At 53.5% G+C, this 18,610-nt stretch overlaps 2 protein-coding genes across 2 annotated transcripts; both read right to left on the reverse strand.

Moving 5' to 3' along the window:
• Positions 1-5,501: 5,501 nt before the first annotated feature.
• LOC121354254 (C-C motif chemokine 19-like) lies at positions 5,502-8,637 on the reverse strand. Its single transcript, XM_041468699.1, has 4 exons — positions 8,517-8,637; positions 7,357-7,480; positions 6,907-7,003; positions 5,502-6,418 (listed from the first exon to the last, which is right to left on the reverse strand). The coding sequence occupies exons 1-4, from the start codon at positions 8,572-8,574 to the stop codon at positions 6,398-6,400; spliced, it is 300 nt and encodes a 99-aa protein (XP_041324633.1). The 5' UTR covers positions 8,575-8,637; the 3' UTR covers positions 5,502-6,397.
• A 6,089-nt stretch (positions 8,638-14,726) lies between these two features.
• LOC121354250 (C-C motif chemokine 21-like) lies at positions 14,727-17,762 on the reverse strand. Its single transcript, XM_041468693.1, has 4 exons — positions 17,647-17,762; positions 17,017-17,140; positions 16,731-16,908; positions 14,727-16,414 (listed from the first exon to the last, which is right to left on the reverse strand). The coding sequence occupies exons 1-3, from the start codon at positions 17,714-17,716 to the stop codon at positions 16,746-16,748; spliced, it is 357 nt and encodes a 118-aa protein (XP_041324627.1). The 5' UTR covers positions 17,717-17,762; the 3' UTR covers positions 14,727-16,414; positions 16,731-16,745.
• Positions 17,763-18,610: the final 848 nt, after the last annotated feature.

The raw sequence follows: 18,610 nt of genomic DNA on the forward strand, positions 1-18,610 counted from the left end.
GTAACTCAGTTTTAAACACCAGCTCTACAGCACACAGGCATGCCAGGAGATGCTATTTTTTGCAACAAACCACCTATGTTGGATTTTCTGGCAGCAGGGCTAGTGAGAAGTTTAGCTGGAATACAGATTAAGGTAGAGAGAGCATGCCTCCTACCATCCTCTGTCAAGCTGCAAAACATCTGCTGCTCCCAGTGTCTGTAGTGGGATGGGGGGCAAAGCAGTGCAAACAGGACAGAGCTGCCTACCCGAAGTGAGAAGTGCTGAGCTGAGTGACAGCAGTTCCAGGACCTGCTGCCCTCCTGAAGCCAAGTGAACCCCAGAGGCTCAGCAAAGAGCCACTGCACAGTGCAGACACAGCCTTCAGAAACAGCCAGGTTCCACACAGCAGATATTATCCCTGCTTTCACCCCAGGCAGGCAGTGACACCCGCAGCCCTGCTGGCTCTGACACTGGGAATTCCCTGGGGTAGCTGTCCTTGTCAGGGTCAGAGGACAATGCAGTGGCTGAGAAATGAAACCAAGCACTGTGAGAAGAGGCTGATTCTGTAGCTGTAGCGTATCCGGGACACTTCTGCTTTTGTTCTTTGCAGAACAGTGGCTGTCATCCATCACCATAAACACACACTGGTGCCTCTCCAAAAGCTGTGTCAGCTAAATAAAAAGGTGGGAAACTATATATTGCAGGTACTTTCAAGGAAAGCTCTTGATTTATTTACCAAAGACCACCTCAGCAGCTCACATTTCTGAAGCATTGTCCCTCCTACAGAGAGCAGAAAGTCACAGCTTGAAAATTTAAACAGGATTAAGGAGCGTCCATGTAAACAGAGTTGTGGGCTTGCAGTGCACATCTCAGCAGAGAAGGGGCTTTCCCAGCCATAACATCTGCAAGAAAAAAAATGTTGCTTTCTGTGGGAAAGTGGGGAAGAATGAGACGTGTTTGGGGCAAGAAACAACTAAAGGCTGCAGCAGGTGAACCTCCCAAGCCAGGAAGCTTGTGAAACACCACACCTTGCAAATCTGCACTGACAGCTGACAGATCCTCTGGACAGGCATGGAATGGTCATGATGCCAGTAAAATATATCTAGGGCAGAAGGATCCAAGGAAACTGGGCAGAAACTGGGCAGCATGGGGCCAAGCAGACAGAGTGAGACAGCAGGATTAGAGGTTTGTGCTGTTAGATCTAAAGAAAGATTTCAGGAAGAGCCCTTGGGCATGCCTTACCTAATCTTCTGGCTTTCCCTTTTCAACATGGACAAGGAAAGATTTCTCGTGCTAATGGGTATAATGCATCCCAGCCAGTCTCAGACTGCACACCAGTTTCACAAATCCATGAGAACATCCAAAATCTTTTCGTCTTTGCTTGCCCCACGGCTGTACCTCTCATCCCGAGCAGAGCTAACCAGATCTTTGCTAGCCCCCTCCAAGCCCCATACCAACAATCTGAGCTGGTGGTGACCCCTCCCCTCAGTCTCTGTTCTTTTTGCCCTGTATCCAGCCCATTCTGCTGTGGTTGCAGAGCATTTGAGGAAAGAAGGGAGGATAGATTTTCAGCAGCTTTCTGTGACCGGGCACACAGTCTGGAGAGCAGAAAAAAGCCTTACCTGGAGGCACAGCTAAGCAGGAAAACAGGAGGGAGAGGTGGGGAGAGCCATGGAAATGGCACCAAGCCTGCTCTCACTGCCTACTGCTTGTTCAGGAGGGATGGGTAACAGGTACTTTCCAGAGCGTTCTCTCTGCAGGTTAAGTCTTCTCTTCATTTGCCCTTCTGGTTTTGTTTTTATCTCCAGTTTTTAGTGCTTCTGTGTGTAGAGAGAAGATGGGTGCATCTGAGGGCAGAGAGGAAGGGTCTCCCCTCCCTTTCCAAAGGGAGCCCTGGGACCTGGGCAGAGCTGTGCCCCTCTTGTGGCCCAGCCCCCAGTGCAATGAGCTGCAGTTTCTGCTATTTCTAGAAACACAAAGATAAGCTGAGTCCTGTCCATGCACAAGGGTCTCCAAATAAGACAGCTTCTGGACTCAATTTGACTCCAGGAGCTCAGGGCAGGAAAAACACCCTGGTCTCATGCTCCAAAATTCCTGGAGATCAGACCATGGAGGAGCAGGCTGGGCAATGTCACCAGGGAGAGTTCAGCTGCAAGGAGGAGCATGGCAGGAATGGCACCAGCTACTTTTTGGAGACATGCAGCCTGGCTAAGAGTGCTGGCATCTTCCCACAGGACAAATCTCAGCAGAAAGTGTCCAGACAAGCAGCAGTGGTGATGACATGCTGGAAATGAGGGGGGAGCAAGCAGGGGCCTGAGGATAAGAGATGCCAGTTCTGGATCCTCTCCATCATCCACACATGTTGTTTAGGCAAGAGCAAACAGTACAATGGAACAAGGTTAAAGGGACTTTTCCTCACCTGGCTTCCCACCCTTCCCAACCATCCACATGTCTCATCTGCTGATGTAAATCCAGACAGGTCCCTGAGCCCCTGCCAGCTAGATCTGACCCTTGTGCCAAGGAAGAGCAGCCCCTTGCCTTGGCACCATGGGGTGGAAACCACCAGAATGGGGAGCAACTGGCCCCTGCACTGGCAAATGTGCCCAGGGCATGTGCACACCTCCTGTTGACACTTGTGCACCAGGGAGTCAAGTGAAGAAGTTGTGTGAGGGTTGTGAGAGGGGGAACAGCTTTTAGCCCCCGTGGTGCTGCTCACCTTGCCTGCAGGTCCATGTGGGGAGGATGCATCCCTCCCCAGTCACTCCAGGAGAGCATGTGCAACACATGGGGGATGCTGGTGACAGGAAGAGCCCCTGTACACTGTCTCTTTGGAGGCAAGGGACAAAACCAGTTCCAGTAAATACCCTTCCTGGAAAGGGTATTATGGCACCAAGGGAAACCAACATAGCATTTCCCTTGGTGCCCTGCTTGCAGAGAAGCAATGGGTGTTTTCTGCCATGGAACCTTCAATCCTACCTCCCAGCTGAGTATGTCTGTGCCAGGTCAGACCTTGAGACCACAGCAGATTGTGCCTGCTGTGTCTGGTGCCTCTTCAACTCAGCCTGGGCAGCATCCAAGACTGCTTCCACCATGCCAGGCAGACGAGTGCTCTCATGATCCCAGCTGTGAGTGCTGACAGCCAGGGAGCAACCTGATGCCTGCTCAGTTTGCTTGCATAGATGCAGCCTTGTCCTTTCTCTCCTGCCTTGTGCACAGTCACCAAGAGAGTGGCTGATTTGTCAGCTCCTTGTGAAAGCTTTGCAGTTATAGCACCTTGTTGCTCCACAACCTCTGAAATACAGGCCCCCAGGTTCGAATAAAGGGCTACAGGGAATCCAGCCAATGCTCCAGAGCCAAAGAGATCCCTGCATGTAACTCCTGAGCTGCTGAGGGTATGTCTGCATCCTACTGCAATGGATTCTGGTCCTGCAGTGAGGTTCAGAAAAGAGCAAGGAAAACATGTCTGGGGACAGAAAAGCAGGAGGACTTTTTTACTGAAACTAGCTTTGGGCGGCTGGGAACCAAGGTTTTTGACATGGCAGTGACTAGCTGCTTTCCCTAAGGAAAGTGGCTGCTTCCTTCTAAAGAGATCATTGACATTTTGAATAGAGAAACTCACTCCCTAGTTTACTAAGCACTGAACCAGTCTGTTTTTTGACAGATTTCCAAGAGGAGTTGGGCTCTGGCGTGGATGGAGAGGCTGCTGCAGGGCTGGAGGAGGGACAGGAGCCAGGACCATGTACCTGGTCCAGGACAGTATCTCTTCTTGTCCTCCCCTGGGAGAATAAGGGCAGCCTGCTGCCAGAGCTGGGATCTGCATCACCATCCACTTGAGAACCAGAGCTGGCAAGGACCTAGCAGGGATCTGTGGTGTGCAGCTGCATTGCTCTGAGGAGACAACAACTTTACTGCTCCCAGGAGAGATGAGAACCCTGGGCTTTGCAACTGTGCTCTTATGGGCTGGTTGGCTAAGACATCCCTGAAACTCTCATGGAAATGGATTAACCTGCTTCCAACATCCAAGAGATCAGTGTAAGCCCCTTCTGCCTCATTTTCCCTGGTCCATGACACTGTTCTCCTTATCCTGGTAGCCTGCAGCCAAGGATGAAACTAATCCACCCCAGGCTAAGCCCCTCTGGCAGTCCCTGCCCTTCACAGGGACCTGCTCCAGCTGCAGTAGCTCAGTCTCAGAGCAGATCCATGCCAAGTATCCTCCCCCTCCCCAGCCACGGCCCCCTCATAGGTCACTGAGCAAGCAGCAGGAAGGCTTCTGTCCAAGCCAGCACCAGTTATCCTCATTTCCCACTCACACTGTTTATCTTGGCCCCTCTTCCCATACCAGCCTTCCTTCTTTTGCCCAGGATTGAATTGCTGGGGCTGTCACTATAGTTAATGGTCTGGGACAGAGCTGGTGCTCTGTGAGTCACACTCAGAGACATCCGAGCCCAGGCACTGTGTGCACACATACCAGGGAGGAGAACCCTAGAGGGGAGAACACCTGACAGAGAAACGAGCCACCAGCTGAGAGAGGTGACCAGGGCAGAAGAAGGGACAGGACTAAGCTTGGATTCAAGAGGTGTCAGCACGAAGCCATCAGGGCACTCCCTGGCTTGGGCAGCCCAGCCACTGCAGCACTGTGGATGCCACCCCCTGAGGGCTGTTCCCCTTGCCTTCAGGAACAGTCCTGGGCCATTTCATTCCCAACCTGTGCCCAGGCATGCTGACTGGCACCACACCTGACTAATTGAATGGTGCAGACAGTGGCAGCAGTGCTTGGGAGGAGAGGATGGTGCCTGCCTGTTGGACACACAAATGCTTCAGCTGGACAGAACAGCTTTGTTCAAACATCACATGGCCTGGACAAAAGGGGACAAAAGGACACTTTGATACAGCAAGACCTTATTCAGAGTGCACAGGAGACCTGAGGCTCAGGAGGAAAAGGGCCACAGACTCTCAGCTTACTCTTGATGAGTGCTGGGAGCTGGGGTCTGCCATCTGTGCCTTATCCATGGATGTGCCCAGGAGAAGGTGTCTTCAGCAGCCTCCACTGCCCCAAAAGTTTATCCTTATGCTCACCTGCACCCCAGCTGCCAGAAAGTGCTGACCTGCCAGAGTAATTAACCACACTGTGCCTCAGTTTCCCTTCATTGCAAGGACAAACCTCCTGTTCCTGCAGCACTTCTTCCATGTCCTCTGCTCCTGTGGAAGCTGAGAGCTGGGGAGCTCCAACTCAGCCTCTGCTGAAGTATTTGGGACTGGATGGTGCAACCCTGGCATGCTCCCTCCTACCCCATCTCTGCACACCCATAGGCTGGCTGAGCAGTGCAGAGCAGGGCGTCTGTTTTCCATAGTGCTGAAGGACTCCCAGGAGAGACCTGCAGCCCAGCTCATCCCCATGAACCCTCCTTCCCCAGCACAGCCCCCTTGCTGCTGCAGCACAGCAGGCAGTGCTGTCTGCTCACCACATACTCCATGCTGGCTTTCAGGCTCACACATGAGGCACAACAACTGCCTGCTGGCTTTTCTTTTTATTTAACAAAATCACAGCACAATAAAATGTTTTAAAAAAAAATTAAAAAAAGAGAGAGAGTAAAGAAGAGGAATACACGTGGAATTTTTGCAATGAACAGATCTAGCAGCACATAACCTGAGAGCATGACCTCCAGGCGTGGACATGGGGCAGGGCTGGACAGTGGTGTCAGGCTGAGGGACTGAGAAGGGGTGCAATGTCCCGGAGAACAGCAGGGGCTAAGAGCCACATCTCTGCCTGTTCCGTATTAGTGGCTCTATTTCTACCCTTGCAAGGAAGGGCAGGAGGGAAACAGTGCAGGGAATTCAGGAGTGAGAGAGAAACAACATCAGCTACACATTTTCTGAGGGCATCTGGGTGATACTTGGCAAGGATCAGTACAAGGTATGTCATTGTGGAACATCTCCATCACTCCCCTCCAACCCCAAATCACAGGATTGGCAGCTACTCCACTACCAGCCCACCCCACCCCACTGTCCTATGCTGGCAGCCCTTCCCAGGGATGCAGGAGGACTCTAGGTTGGGGCTGACAATGGAAACCAGAGGGATCAGGCTATAGCTGGAGGTCACAACTGCTGTGTTGATGGGAAGTCTGAGAGTCCCCAGCTCACCTCCCAGATCAGTCCATCAAACAGCTTCCAGGCTGCAAAGGGGATGGAGTCCAGCAGCCCCTGGCTCAGCCTGACACAGGCTGCTGGGTCACACTGGAGGCAGAGAGAAAAGGACAGAGCAGACAAGGCTCTGCCTTGTCCCACACACTGGCATGAGTCTCAAGGAGGGTCAGCCCTGAAGTTGGAGGTGGAAGCAGGTTGGCTCCATTAGCATCAGATTCACAGCTGCGAAATGGTCCCCTCCAGCTAATGGGACCAGCCACGGCTTCTTCAGGACCTACTTGCCCTGTGGTTTGCTCTGGAAATGAAAAACCCAATGGATACTAGTGTAATCCTTGGGGTATGAGCTTCCCCAGGGTCCCTTCCTCGGCTGGACAAGCCATGGTAGTGATGGACCTGTCAGGCCTTGTAAAGCACCCACCAAGCTCATCATAAGCCCTCTCCATGAAGATGCACAAGCAGCAGACTCCAAGCTTACAGGGCAGAAATGAGAAGGGATTTTGCTTCTGGTGCCATTTGCCATGTCAACACACCAGACTCAGACAAGAGTGGCACTGGGTAGACAAAAATCCCAGGGTTTCATTTATTTGGAGTGGAAGAGAGACTACCAAGGAGGCAGACTAGTCCTATTTGGAGGCAGGAGGAATGGAGACCAAGACAAATTATCCATGCCTCGGCAGAGCATGGCCCTGGTCTTCCCAGCAGCCCAGTCACAATGGGAAAAGCCTGTCTGGCAGTGGGTAAACCCACCCCCTGGGCTGACCTCATGCCTGGTATGGTTCTTACCCTCTTGATAGAGCTGGCATCCAGTCTCTCTTGGAGACGAATCACCCACGGGGAATGGAGGGGTGCACAGAGGCGCTTGCCCTTTGTGGTGATGAATCTGCCAGGCCATGAGGGAAAAAAACAGGATGTAGTGACAGGCACTTCATGGATGCCCAAGAACAGCTCAAGCTCTCACCCACTCCCCACCTCACTGCCCTCCCCCATCTCTGCCTGTAGATTACTTTCTTCCCTGCCGTTTATCCCGTGCTCTCCCCTCTCAGCTGCTCCCCCTCTCACTGAGCCTCTGGATCTCCAGGATCTCTTCTGCAGCTCTTCCTATTCCTTGACCCTCAAATCCCACTCAACATCCCTCCACCATCCTGCTCTGCCTTCCACCCTGCCTCCGTGCAAGGTCCATCCCTTGGCCAACACGAAGTCTTGTCCCTCAGCCATCAGCACTTGGTCTCTTACACGGCAGCAGGGATGTCACAGCCATCCTGCACCAGCTGGAGCCGGTAGTCCTGCACGATCCGCCGCGGGATGGGCGCCTCGCTGGTCCGCAGGCAGCAGTCGAGGACGTTGTTGCCGGTGTGCACTGGAGGAGGAGCACACCGTGCAGGCTGAGCCAGCTGCTCCTCTCCCGGCTTCCCCGCAGGGTGACGGGGCTGCGGCAGGACGGAGCCTGCAGGAATGCTGACACGCACTGCCCGGGCTGGGCGCACCGGCACCGCGGTCACACCCCAGTGCTGAGGGCCCTTTGCCTCCCTCTGACGGAAAGCAAAGGAGACAGGGAAGGGTAAACAGGCAGAAGGCAGCCCACCTGCACCCCAGTAGCAAGGCAGGACACTGGGGTCTTTATCTACCCTGCTTCAGGGTGCTGCAATACAGACATGCATTTCTGAGGGGCTGGGAATGACTTCAGCTTTATTTACTGAAGCAATCACAGGTTTGGCAGCTACCCTAGCACCAACCCACCCCACAGGGATCATTCCTGTGGCAGCTGAAGGACATAGCTGTCTGTGCTTCTCTGTAGGGAAGGAGATCCAGAGTCACCCTCCCAGCAAATCCTATATTCGCTGCTAACACCTGACAAGGCTGGCAGCACCCATGGATGTCTGCACCCCCCAGCTCCCCACCACATGTAGAGGTTCTGATGTCACCCACCCAGACAGCTGGGACCTGTGCAAACGCTGCACCCCACACCAGCAGCCCCTCAAACATCAGCCCTGCCCTAACAGACACCTTCCCTCTGGCTCCCAGCCCTGCTGCTTGCCTCCAGGCTGCCCTACACCACAGGGTGACACAAATGCCACCTCGGTGGTGTACTGGGGAGAATGGGACCAAGACAATCCCAGCCCAACACGTGCAAGCTGGGCTAGGGCACTGGGAGGCAGGATTGCTCCATGGCCTTTCCCAAACATGCCTGCCCTGACTCAGAGCCCTGCAGGTTCCTGTCTGGACTTTGGGCAGGACAAAGTCCCTGTGGACAGGTTACAAGAAGAGGATGCAGGACGGCTGTGAGGAAGCTGCAGCCATGTGTCCCTCTAAAAGTCTGCTGGAAAAGCAAAAGAGAGAAGAAACAGAATCCTCTAATTTCCCCAGGAAAGGCAGCCTGAGAGGTCTCATCTTACCATCCAGGATATGTCCCAGCAACAGGAGACTGAAGCAGAGAAGATGCAGCCACTGCATTTTGCTACTAAGTCTGGCAGAGGATGGGCTGGAGGCAATGGAGCTCCAGGCAAGGAGAGCTGAGCTCTGCACAGCTTCCCTGTGCCCTGCTGCTCTTGCTCCCCACGCTTATATACCCTTCCAGCCCATGGCTTTCAGTTTCTTTCAGAGGCTGGGAGGTTGTAAAAAGAATTACAACAGGCTGGATTTTAATCTTTGAGCAGTTCCCGAATATCCCAGCAGCTGCTTTCCCTGCAGCCAGCTGTTCTGTGGTCCCATAGCCAAACACTCTCTTTCCCTCTCTGCCAGCACTCAGGCCATAGGTGTCACTGGTAAGGACCAGGCAGCTCCAGGGTCCCTTTACCTGGGGTGAAAACACCCCAGAGCCCTGGGACAGCACTTGGGGGTTCTCACCCCACACATTTCCCAGTCTCTTCTCTGAGACATCTCTGGGACATTCACAGTAAATATTATGTAGTCTCAACCCTTTGATGCTATGGTGCGTAGAACTTGCCTGAATCCCATTTTTGGGGTATATGTTGGTACCGGGGTGATGTCTGTCTTCCCCTCAGAGTCTCCCTGGCTGTTTGCTGAAGCCTGGCTTTTCCCCCTGCCCTCTCCAGTGCCTGCATGGGGCACATCCGAAGCTGGCAGAGAGAGCAGAGCCCAGTCAGCGCACTCCACTCCAGGACCAAGATCTCACAGGCCAAAACACAACCTGATTTCCAGGTGTCCCAGAAAATGGTTCTTGGCCAAAGGCAGCTACAGAGCTTCCTGCAAACAGGTTTTCTCCATGCAAGAGCAGAAATTCCCCACGGAGACTGTGTGCACAGCGCAGGGTGCCAGCATCTCACCCGCTGCGTGGGCACTGCCGAGAGAGCGAGGACCAGCGCTCCCGCTTTGAATCTTCACAGGAGCACAGGAACGGGGGTGTTTCTCCTTGGTATGGTGACTCACCACCGTGCCAGTGCCAGTGCCACCTGCAGTGATGTCCCTCAAACCAGGCTGCTTCAGTCTCTTGTGGGAAGAAGGGATCACCGGGGTTGTGCAGCCCAGGGAAGGAACGATGGAAGACTCACTGCTGTCAGCATCTGCCTTGTATGGAGTTGGAGATGCCAGAGTCGGGGTCTTCTCTGAGGGGCCCAGGGGCAGGACAAATGTAAAGGCATCAGATGCACCCAGATAAATTCCCACTGACAAAAGGAAAAATATTTTGCAGCAGGGGCAAACAAGTCCTGCAGCAGAGTCTCTATGCCTGCAGTTTTACCCTTGCTCCAGCTTTGGACTGTTTGTGCACTGAAGGGGAGAGCAGTGTACAGACCCCCTTCCACCTGGGCACAAGGCACACAGCTGGGACACAGGCACCTCAGTGAGTCCCTCATGCTCCTCTCAACAGTAGGAGAGGCTCTGCCCCCTCCCCACTCCATGCTAAGAAGCAAGAGGAGACTCCAGCCATGCCCCCAGATATGGTGCTGCATTCCTGCACTGGCACTGGCACCGGCACCAGCCTCGTACGTGGGGTGATCTGCTCCATCAATAAAGCATTGCCTCTGGCTGCTGCTGTGCCCGGCAAGCCAGCAGTGTGGAGAAGGAATCAGGTGGGGGCTGGTGGGCAGAGGAGTAGCACAAACAGGATGTGCCAGCTTAACTTCAGTCAGCACCTGCTGACACTCCCAAGCCAGCAGAAGTCGAGTTTAGGTGGTGAAGGATTAGTGTCATCAGCCCCCGGCTCCCTGCAGGTTTGGGGATGTAGGATGGTTCTGCAACCTGGTCTCTACCTAATCTCCTCAGGACACTGCCAGAGAGATGTCACAGCAGGGAAGATGACAGTTCCTGCTAACTGGTGGCCAGAACTGCTCCCAGCCCAGAGCCAGCTCCTCGCTGGGGGTTGGTCTGACAGTGTGGAGCCCTCTGCAAAGAGTGGGTCCCAAGAGCAGCACCCTGACCCACCGCGGGGTGGGGGTTGCTGGGGGGGCTGCCCAGCAACAAACCCTCACCTCCTTGCATGTTCAGTGTGTTTGACAGATCTTGGAGCACAACTGAGGGCTGGCAAGGGGTGCTGGGACTCCTGTGCTGTGGGACTCGCCTCCAGGCACTGCTGGATCCTGCACCCCATGGCAAGCAGGGGTGTCCCCAGCCACCACTTCCCTGGCACAAGGCTCTCCCACCTGCTGCTGGCTCCCAACTGGCTCTCCACCAAAAGGAGCACGCTGAGTTGGGAATACATCCATCTGGGACTAAACCTCTTAGCCACCTCTGGCTGCAGGGGATCCCCATCCCTTGAGCTGCCCACAGCCCTGCCAACAGTGTGGGCAGGAAAGGAGGTTGTTCTTCCTCCTGACAGTTGTCAGGGAGCCTAGTGGGTCAAAGTACAGCAGCTTCACATGCCTCTGCTCCCCAGGAAGAACACCAGAGTGAGGAAAGGGGCTTTCCACTTGCATTGTGAAAGGGGAATGTGGTGGGTTTCCCCCCTCTTACTGGGGTCAATAAAATTTCTAAGAAAAGTGTGGTCATCTCTGAAGTGCATCCCTGTGACATTCAGGAAGGTCACCCATCCCCCTTGCAGGATTGAGTCTCAGGGGCCAGAAGAGGCGGTGCAGATGGGGAAGACAGGGATCTTCAGGGTGCAGGGCCCCCAGAGGCACAAACAGGCAGGGGATTTGGTGGGAATGAAGAAAGAGCATTGTTCACACTGACTCATTTAAGCCTCTTCCTGAGCAGTTAGGGAGCACTGGAGCTCCAGCCCCAGGGACACCACAGGATACAGCAGGAAGCATCTATGAGCACTCACTCCTGCAGAAACCTCGACAATGCAGTTGTTAATTTAAGTGGAAATCCGAAGGGACTAGTGACCCCTGTGGGAAATCCAACCCATTGAAATGTAAACAGACCATGTGGCTATCACCTTCATCCCTGGGCTCTCCTCAGGGAGCGCTGACCATGCTGCTGCCTTCCTGGAGACAGACACGGGAGCTGCCAGGACAGCTCCTCCCAGGGCTGGGTGGTGGTCTGCCTTCCACCTCTGAGCTACAGAGCTGGAAAAGGCAAAGGGGGAATTTCAGCAAATTCCAGCTACAGCCAGTCCCTGGGGGTGGGATCTGGGCTGGCTGCATTCATTTCATTGGGAAATACTGGGAAAGCACTGCAGCTGCTTCAGTTCCGCTTGCAACACCCAGCTCATGGCAGCCTCTCACAGCTCCCATCACATTCCCAGTCCTGGTGAAGCACAAGGACTGAGGCTACAGCGGCTGTGGGTCTGAGGCCCCCACTGGGTCTCATCTAGCTGAGTGAACACAGCCAATCTGATTTATATCAGAGATAAGGGGGGGAAAATAGCAAGTCACAGCTTTGCCCAGAAGTAGCAAAAATGAACCTGAGAATCTGGTCCAGAAGGACTCAAAAGGTTCCAATTCCTTCTCTGTCTCTAATACAGTGTCACTGATGTTTAGGTCACCATGAATGATGAGCAGCAGATCCAAAAAAAGCCTTCAGCTGTGCCTCGCTCTACACTCCTAGGCAAACAACCATCTCCCTGCAGCACACGTGTCCCTTGGCATCACCTTTGGGCTGCAGTTTCCCAGCCAGAAGCTTCCTGCAAATAGCACTGAGATGCCAGTGGCCAGGTGGGATGCCCCCAGCCCTGACTCCCTGCCATCATTCTGCCTGTCCTTTCTCCAACCCCTCCCTGAAAAGGGATTTCAGAGGGGATGGCTGGGGACAGCTCAAAGACCTGTATAAAAAGCAGCCCATCAGGAATTTCCTTGACACACCCTGCATGGCTTGGCAGAGAGGGATGCCTGGTGAGGCTGCACACCCAGTGAGCTTGTGGACACATCTACAAGAAAAATGGAACAGAACAAACCCTCGGGGGCTGCCTCACTGCTTTGTTGGGGCAGACTTTGACAACGAGCAGGGGAGACTTTGAAGTTCTTGGTTTGTTGCAGCTCTGGGGCAGGGCTCACATTGGCCCCAGCACAGGATATCCTCAGAGCAGAGCAGATGCTTTTTCACAGCTGAGGAGCAGGTCTGCAATGAGGAGACAAGGATGGGACACAAGCAGAGGGACCTTGGGTTCTGGGGAAATGGAAGGAGGAATAACAGCATGAGACACCCCAAAGCGAAGGGTCTTCAGACAGCAAAACAGAAGGTGGGAGAAGGAGGACCCTTGGGAGTTGCATGTAGGCAATAAAAGGATTGAAAGGAAGCTCTGGGCTGTGCCCTCTAGGACAGCATGAATGCCAGGGGATGGCCAGCTGGGAAATACCTTGGGGCAGGAAGGATGAGAGCCCCTGTTGGCCACCAGCCACTTTCCCACATCCTCTCTGCTCTCAAGACCATAGCAAACCTCAGGAGAGCAGTCCTGGCAGAGAGAACACCAAAAAACACCTCGAAGCTTTGCTTGGAATCCAAAGCCCCTCTAACACCCATGCAGCCCCGAAAGCAGCCCTTGGCCCCCACGAGACTGCTGCAGAACTGCCCAGTCCTGCTGCTGGGCAAGGACCTGGGATGGAGGGATGGAGCTGATGTGCCTGTGTCCAGGTGAGCCTTGCTGGAGCTGCACCTGGCATCAGAGCCCAGAGCACTCTGCTGCTGGCACAGCCCTGGAGCATCGTCTGCACCAGCTAATGACTTGAGCTAATCATTTGGCCTGGGCTCAAGACTTTCTTGGCTGCACTTGTTTTCTGTCTCGCCCGGCTGCTCTCTGCTGTCACTGAAGCCTTTCTGTTCCAGAGTGGCTGAGCTATCCCAACTCTTTGCTCAGCTTTGCTTCATTCCCTGCAGACTGATTCTGTGTCTAGATGGGCTTTTGCCCACCTACTACCCCAGCACACATACTTCATCAACACTGCCTTATCTTTGCACATAGCATCAGGCTTGCCCTGCCCAGGGGTACAGCTGTGTGAATTCCTTTCTGCTGCTTCACTGCTGCACCACCTTAGACCTTCTTCTTCACCTTCATCTCTTGTCCCAGCTGGGGTCCACGGATTCAGCTCCTTTGTGAAGAAGGAATTTTGGTGCCCACTGAGTGCTGCAGGTTGCAGCTCATTACTTCTCACAGGGAATTTCCTTGGAGGTGTTTCCCTGGTGCCATCTCACTGTAGCAGCACTCTGACCACCTGTTTCACACCTGCCTCGAGACGCTCCCAGTAACCCTGCCACCTTCTTTTCCTGGAAAGCAGCATTCAGCAATAAATCTGGAAGGAGAGTTCAAACACCTGTGTATGTGCAGGCACAGGCACACGTGGGCTTACATTTGTGCACCTGTGCCCATGCTCACGTGTGCCTTCCTGAGCAAGGGACAAGCTCCCGTGTGCTTCCAGACCCTGGTTTTTTTGGTGAGTTTCAGGGCAAATTAGAACACCGCCACCGGCATATCTTTTTGACCTGTTTTAGCCTAATGCCCTCCTCACTTTTGAAGGGAAAAAGCCCTCCTGTTTGGTGTTTTCTTCCACAGCCACAGAGGCACCAGGGCACATTTCACATGCTGGCTCGCTCCTACCATATTCTCATGCTTAGCTGTTTGTGGTTTCAGATGTATTCGTCTAGACCTCATTTCTAGGGAAATTTTGCAACCATTTCACAATCCCCTGACACCACAACCAGCACAAGGAGTACATCAGAGGCAGGGCCACTGGATGCAGTGTGTCCCCATCAAACACAGAGCTGCCTCCAGCCCTCCCACTGCACCCCCACCTGACTCCTTGTGTGCAGGCATCACTTCCCAGGCTGAGCCCAGTCCAGCGCATAGCCTCATTAATAACCTGTTTTACTGCTGTTATGCCAAAGCAGCAAAGAGCACAGAGCCCTTGCTTTGAACAAGCAGTGCACATCCAGAATGGGTCTGAGTTAGAGGGACAGGCTCAGCCCTGAGAAAAGATGCTGTGGCCAAACCAGTGTTGTGCCCATGTTCTCTGGCACCTCAGAACCCCTCACCGGGGACAGATGAGCAACCAGGATGTCTCCACCTTGCTGGGAAACACAGCTACAAGAGAGGGGACTTGCATTGCTCCCCTGTGCCAGCAGCTCCCAGCCTGAGCAGCCCAGGGATACATCGCATGGGAGTACTGCAAAAGCCTGGACCTGGGGGATGATGTGAGTGGGGCAGGAGAGCACCCTGCCATGCAGCCCTTCCCACCCCACCAAAGCCCATCACAGCAGCCAGAACAAATGAGTTTGGTTATGAAGAATATATTTTATTGACACACATCCTGTCCAAAAGCCGGTCTGGCAGACGGCCGGGTGTTCAGTGTGGAGGAGGAGACAGCTCAGTGCCTGTCCCATGCTCGGGGCCAGTATCTTGGACTTCACAGTTACTTTACACAGCCTTAAAATGATAGACCTAAATGCCCTATTAATAAAGGAATCAAGCCAGATACATACTTGGTAGAAACACTCAGCTATAAGCTTTACTCCAACAAACACACCGCCTGTGCTGATACTGTTAAGCTCTGCAAATCCTATTATTGCATTTATATGATTTAATAGAACTTAACTGACCAAAGTCCATGTTCAAAAATCTCTGCAAGCAGATAGCAGTGTGGCTCTAGCACAACTGTTTAATTTTCTTTTCTCAGCATGCTGGGGAGAGCAGATTGCAAGCACAGGGAGATGCCATTTTCCCCCCAGACCTCTCCCAGGGGTCTGTCCCACCTCCACTTGCAGTCTCACCTAAAGGTGTCCTCTACTCAGTGACTTTTCTCACAAAAAGTTTGGGATAGAGCTGCTCTCAAATGGCTGCAGGATGTCTATGGTGAATTTTACAATATCTGCTATTCCCCCACCTTCACAGCCTCACATGTATTTTTCACCATATGGGCTTTTCAGATTTGGTAAATATGCTGGTGGTTTTTGGTTGTTTTTTTTTTCTCCCAGAAAACTAAGCATTTGTCTTAATAGTGTCTAAAGCCCTGACACAAGCAAAGCCAGGGAAAAGAAGAGGGTAAAATTCCACTAAACCGAACAATTTGTTCTGATTTCATTGCAATTTTGTAGCCAGGGGAGCTAAAAGGGTATAATTCTACTAAATTGAACAATTACTTCTGACTTCATGGAAATGTTGTGCCTAAAAAAGAAAATGAAAAAAACAAAGGGACAAATTGTGGCTATCTTTATACAAACTACAATGCAACACTGTACCATAAAACCTGGAAGATTAGAACAGCCGAGACACAGAGCCACACTGTTACCCCAAAACTCTCCATCTCAGCTCTGTTAATTGCTCTGCAAAGAAGCACCCAGCAAGCAGCTCAAGTAGGACTATGGGATTTGGGACCTGCCTCGTTCCCCACACCTTGCAAGCCAAGAAGGAGCAAAGAGATGAGAGGAAAATAAAATGCAGCCATGGTTTATTTGGTAGAAAAATAAGAGAAATCTTCCAGAAAACCCAGCCTGCAGCATAAAGGCTACTTTGTGAAGCATAAGGAGAGAGAATTAAAGCCTTTCAGGAAGACTGAATGAAAGCACAGTTTTCACATATAAATACAAATGTATAATATCCCCCAAAAAAAGTCATAGGAAAGGCATCCATCCTGCTAGGCTAAATAACTCCCCTTTAGTGGGAAGCATGTCTGCTTCCCTCTAGAGGCCATGGCTCAGCTCCCACGCCCAGGTCCCCACTTATTTGGCCCTGGGATGAGTGAGGACCTGGGTGCCTGCCTTGCTGAGAGCACCCAGGCACTGCAGGTGCTGGGGGATCTCTGTGTCAGGCATAGCAGCAACAAAGAGGTTGTGGGGCAGAGGGAATCCTCCTCAGCCTGCCCCATCCCCGCCCTGGGGCTGGCGGGTGGGTGGGTGTGTGGTTTGTGCATGTCCATCGCCATTGCCGGGCCGTGGGTCAGTCACCAGTGGGAAGGCATCCGTCCTAACAAAGGCAAGGAGGAGGCCGTGAGATGGAGAGGGTCTCAGCCAGATCATCCACCCCAGCTGGGGGCCATTCCCCAGTCTGACCTGCCCTGCCCATCCCCAAGCATTGCCTTATCCCAGCAGCTCCAGAAACAAACTTAATTTCAAGGCAATCACAAACCAGGAGAGAGTTGTTCCCTAAGTGCCTCTGTGCTCCAGCCATGTCTCTGACAGCTCTCCCAGGCTTTGCACCAGGAGCTGAACGCCTGCCCCCCCACACAGAAGGATCTAGAATGGGGTGCAGCACCCTGACTCTGCCCACCCCCCTCACCTACCTGTTCAGGCCTGACTTAGGCCCGCTGCCGCCTCTGCTTCTTGGGCCTGCCCCTGGGACGCTGCCCCTTCTTCCTGCTCTTGTCATTCTTGTCCTTCTTGTCCAGCTGCTGCATCAGCTTCTGGACAGTGTCATCAGTGGGAGAGGCACAGATTTTCCTGTTCTTCTTGGTGATGAGCCTGGGGAGCAGCAGAGAGGTTTTCTGGGGGGGAGCAGAGGGAGGACAGGGAAGGATTTTTCTGAAGCCAAACTGTTCCAAGTGGTCCTGGCCACCACAGGGTACTCACACAACAGCACGAAGGTAACATCCCGACTCAGGTCCCTGGAGGCGGTAGGATGTCACCACGCCACTGATTTCCTTCTTCAAAGGTCTGTTCTTCAGGCAGCAGTCCAAGGCTGAGCTTCCAATGCCTGTGAGCGAGGAGGACATGTGGGATTTGGGATCGCCAGTGAGCCAGGACACCTTCAGCACAGAATGCCAGCTGACAGCACAGGACTTGTTTGGTGTCACAGGTTGGGGGTGATCCTGGGCACCACGTGGGGTTGGAAGCTCTGAAACCCAGTGCCCAGGTCAGACCTGGCCCCAGGAATACCACATCCAAGGATGGTGGCGGGGAAACTGAGGCAGAGAGGGGCTCCTTGAAAAGGCACTGAACCTGGTAGTGAACCTCAGTGTCCCCCTGTTCTTTTCAGCTCAGGGTGCTGCTGCCCCACCAGCCACATGCACACAGACACACTCCAAGCTGAGCAAGCCCTGCAAGCACAGGCACACACCCGCACAGAGCCCTACACACACCCGCACACCCCACACGCCAGTGCACTACAAACACCACCGGCACCCTGTGCACACCCCACTGAGCACCCCCACACCCTGCCCATCCCAGCAGGAGCAGGCAGGAGGGCTCCTCGCCCCTCACCTTGAGCCTGGGTGATGAGGAGGGTGGCAGCCAGCAGCAGCAGCAGCAGCAGGAAAGGGCGGAGAGCCATGGTGCTGCCACGGGCACGGAGCAGGACAAGGCTTGGGAGCAGGACACGCACTGCTGCCTCGTGCTGGGGCTGCTCCTATTTATCTGTGAATTCCTTGCTTTCGTTTTCAGACAGCCTGGCAGGCAGCCCACCAGCCGGCCAAGGGCTGGGTGATGCAGAAGTAGAGGGTGGGGGATTCCTGTAAGCTGCAAGCCCCCCTTTACAGACACGTCCTGTCTTGTTCCCAGCTGCCCATCACGGCGTGGGGTGCCAGGTAGGGGACACGCTGGAGATACAGCTCCCATCACAGCTAGATGAGTTTGTGGGCTCCAGTTTCCTACACAGTCTCACAACCTGCCACTACCTGCTCTTAGAGGGTCGGGTGTTTGTTCCCATGAAATGGATCCTGGAAGGTGGCCAAGCCTTCAAAGAAACCAAAGAATCAACCTGTTTTGCTCCCCCATTTGATGATTTGCTTCCAAGCCAAACCACCAGCACAAACAGCAGGTGAGAAGTGGCTCAGGGTGAGCCCACACCCCTTCCCCCTGAGCCCCCATCCGAGTCTGGCTGTCCTGGGGACAACCCCAGCTGAACAGAGCTGAATACAGCTGTAGGGATGGGATGTGTGAGAGCCAGACTGCAATGGGGCTGTGGAAAACAGCACAGACCATCATATTTTGGTGCTGATATCAAACTGTGGGGAGCTGGGGTGAGTGGGGACCTTGACGAGCTGAAAGAATGTGCTGACAAGGATATGAAAACCCATAGCAGTACGACACGGCCCTGTGCAGCTGGACATAGCTGGACAGATGGGGACTACAAACAAGTGAACCCAGAGAGCTGAACAGGACCCCACAGGAATTTCCTGTGGTGACAAAAGCCATCCAAAGAGATGGCCTTTGTTACTGGACCAAG

The sequence above is a fragment of the Pyrgilauda ruficollis genome, unplaced genomic scaffold (genome assembly GCF_017590135.1).
Source record: "Pyrgilauda ruficollis isolate IOZ18807 unplaced genomic scaffold, ASM1759013v1 scaffold228, whole genome shotgun sequence".
NCBI lineage: Eukaryota > Metazoa > Chordata > Aves > Passeriformes > Passeridae > Pyrgilauda > Pyrgilauda ruficollis.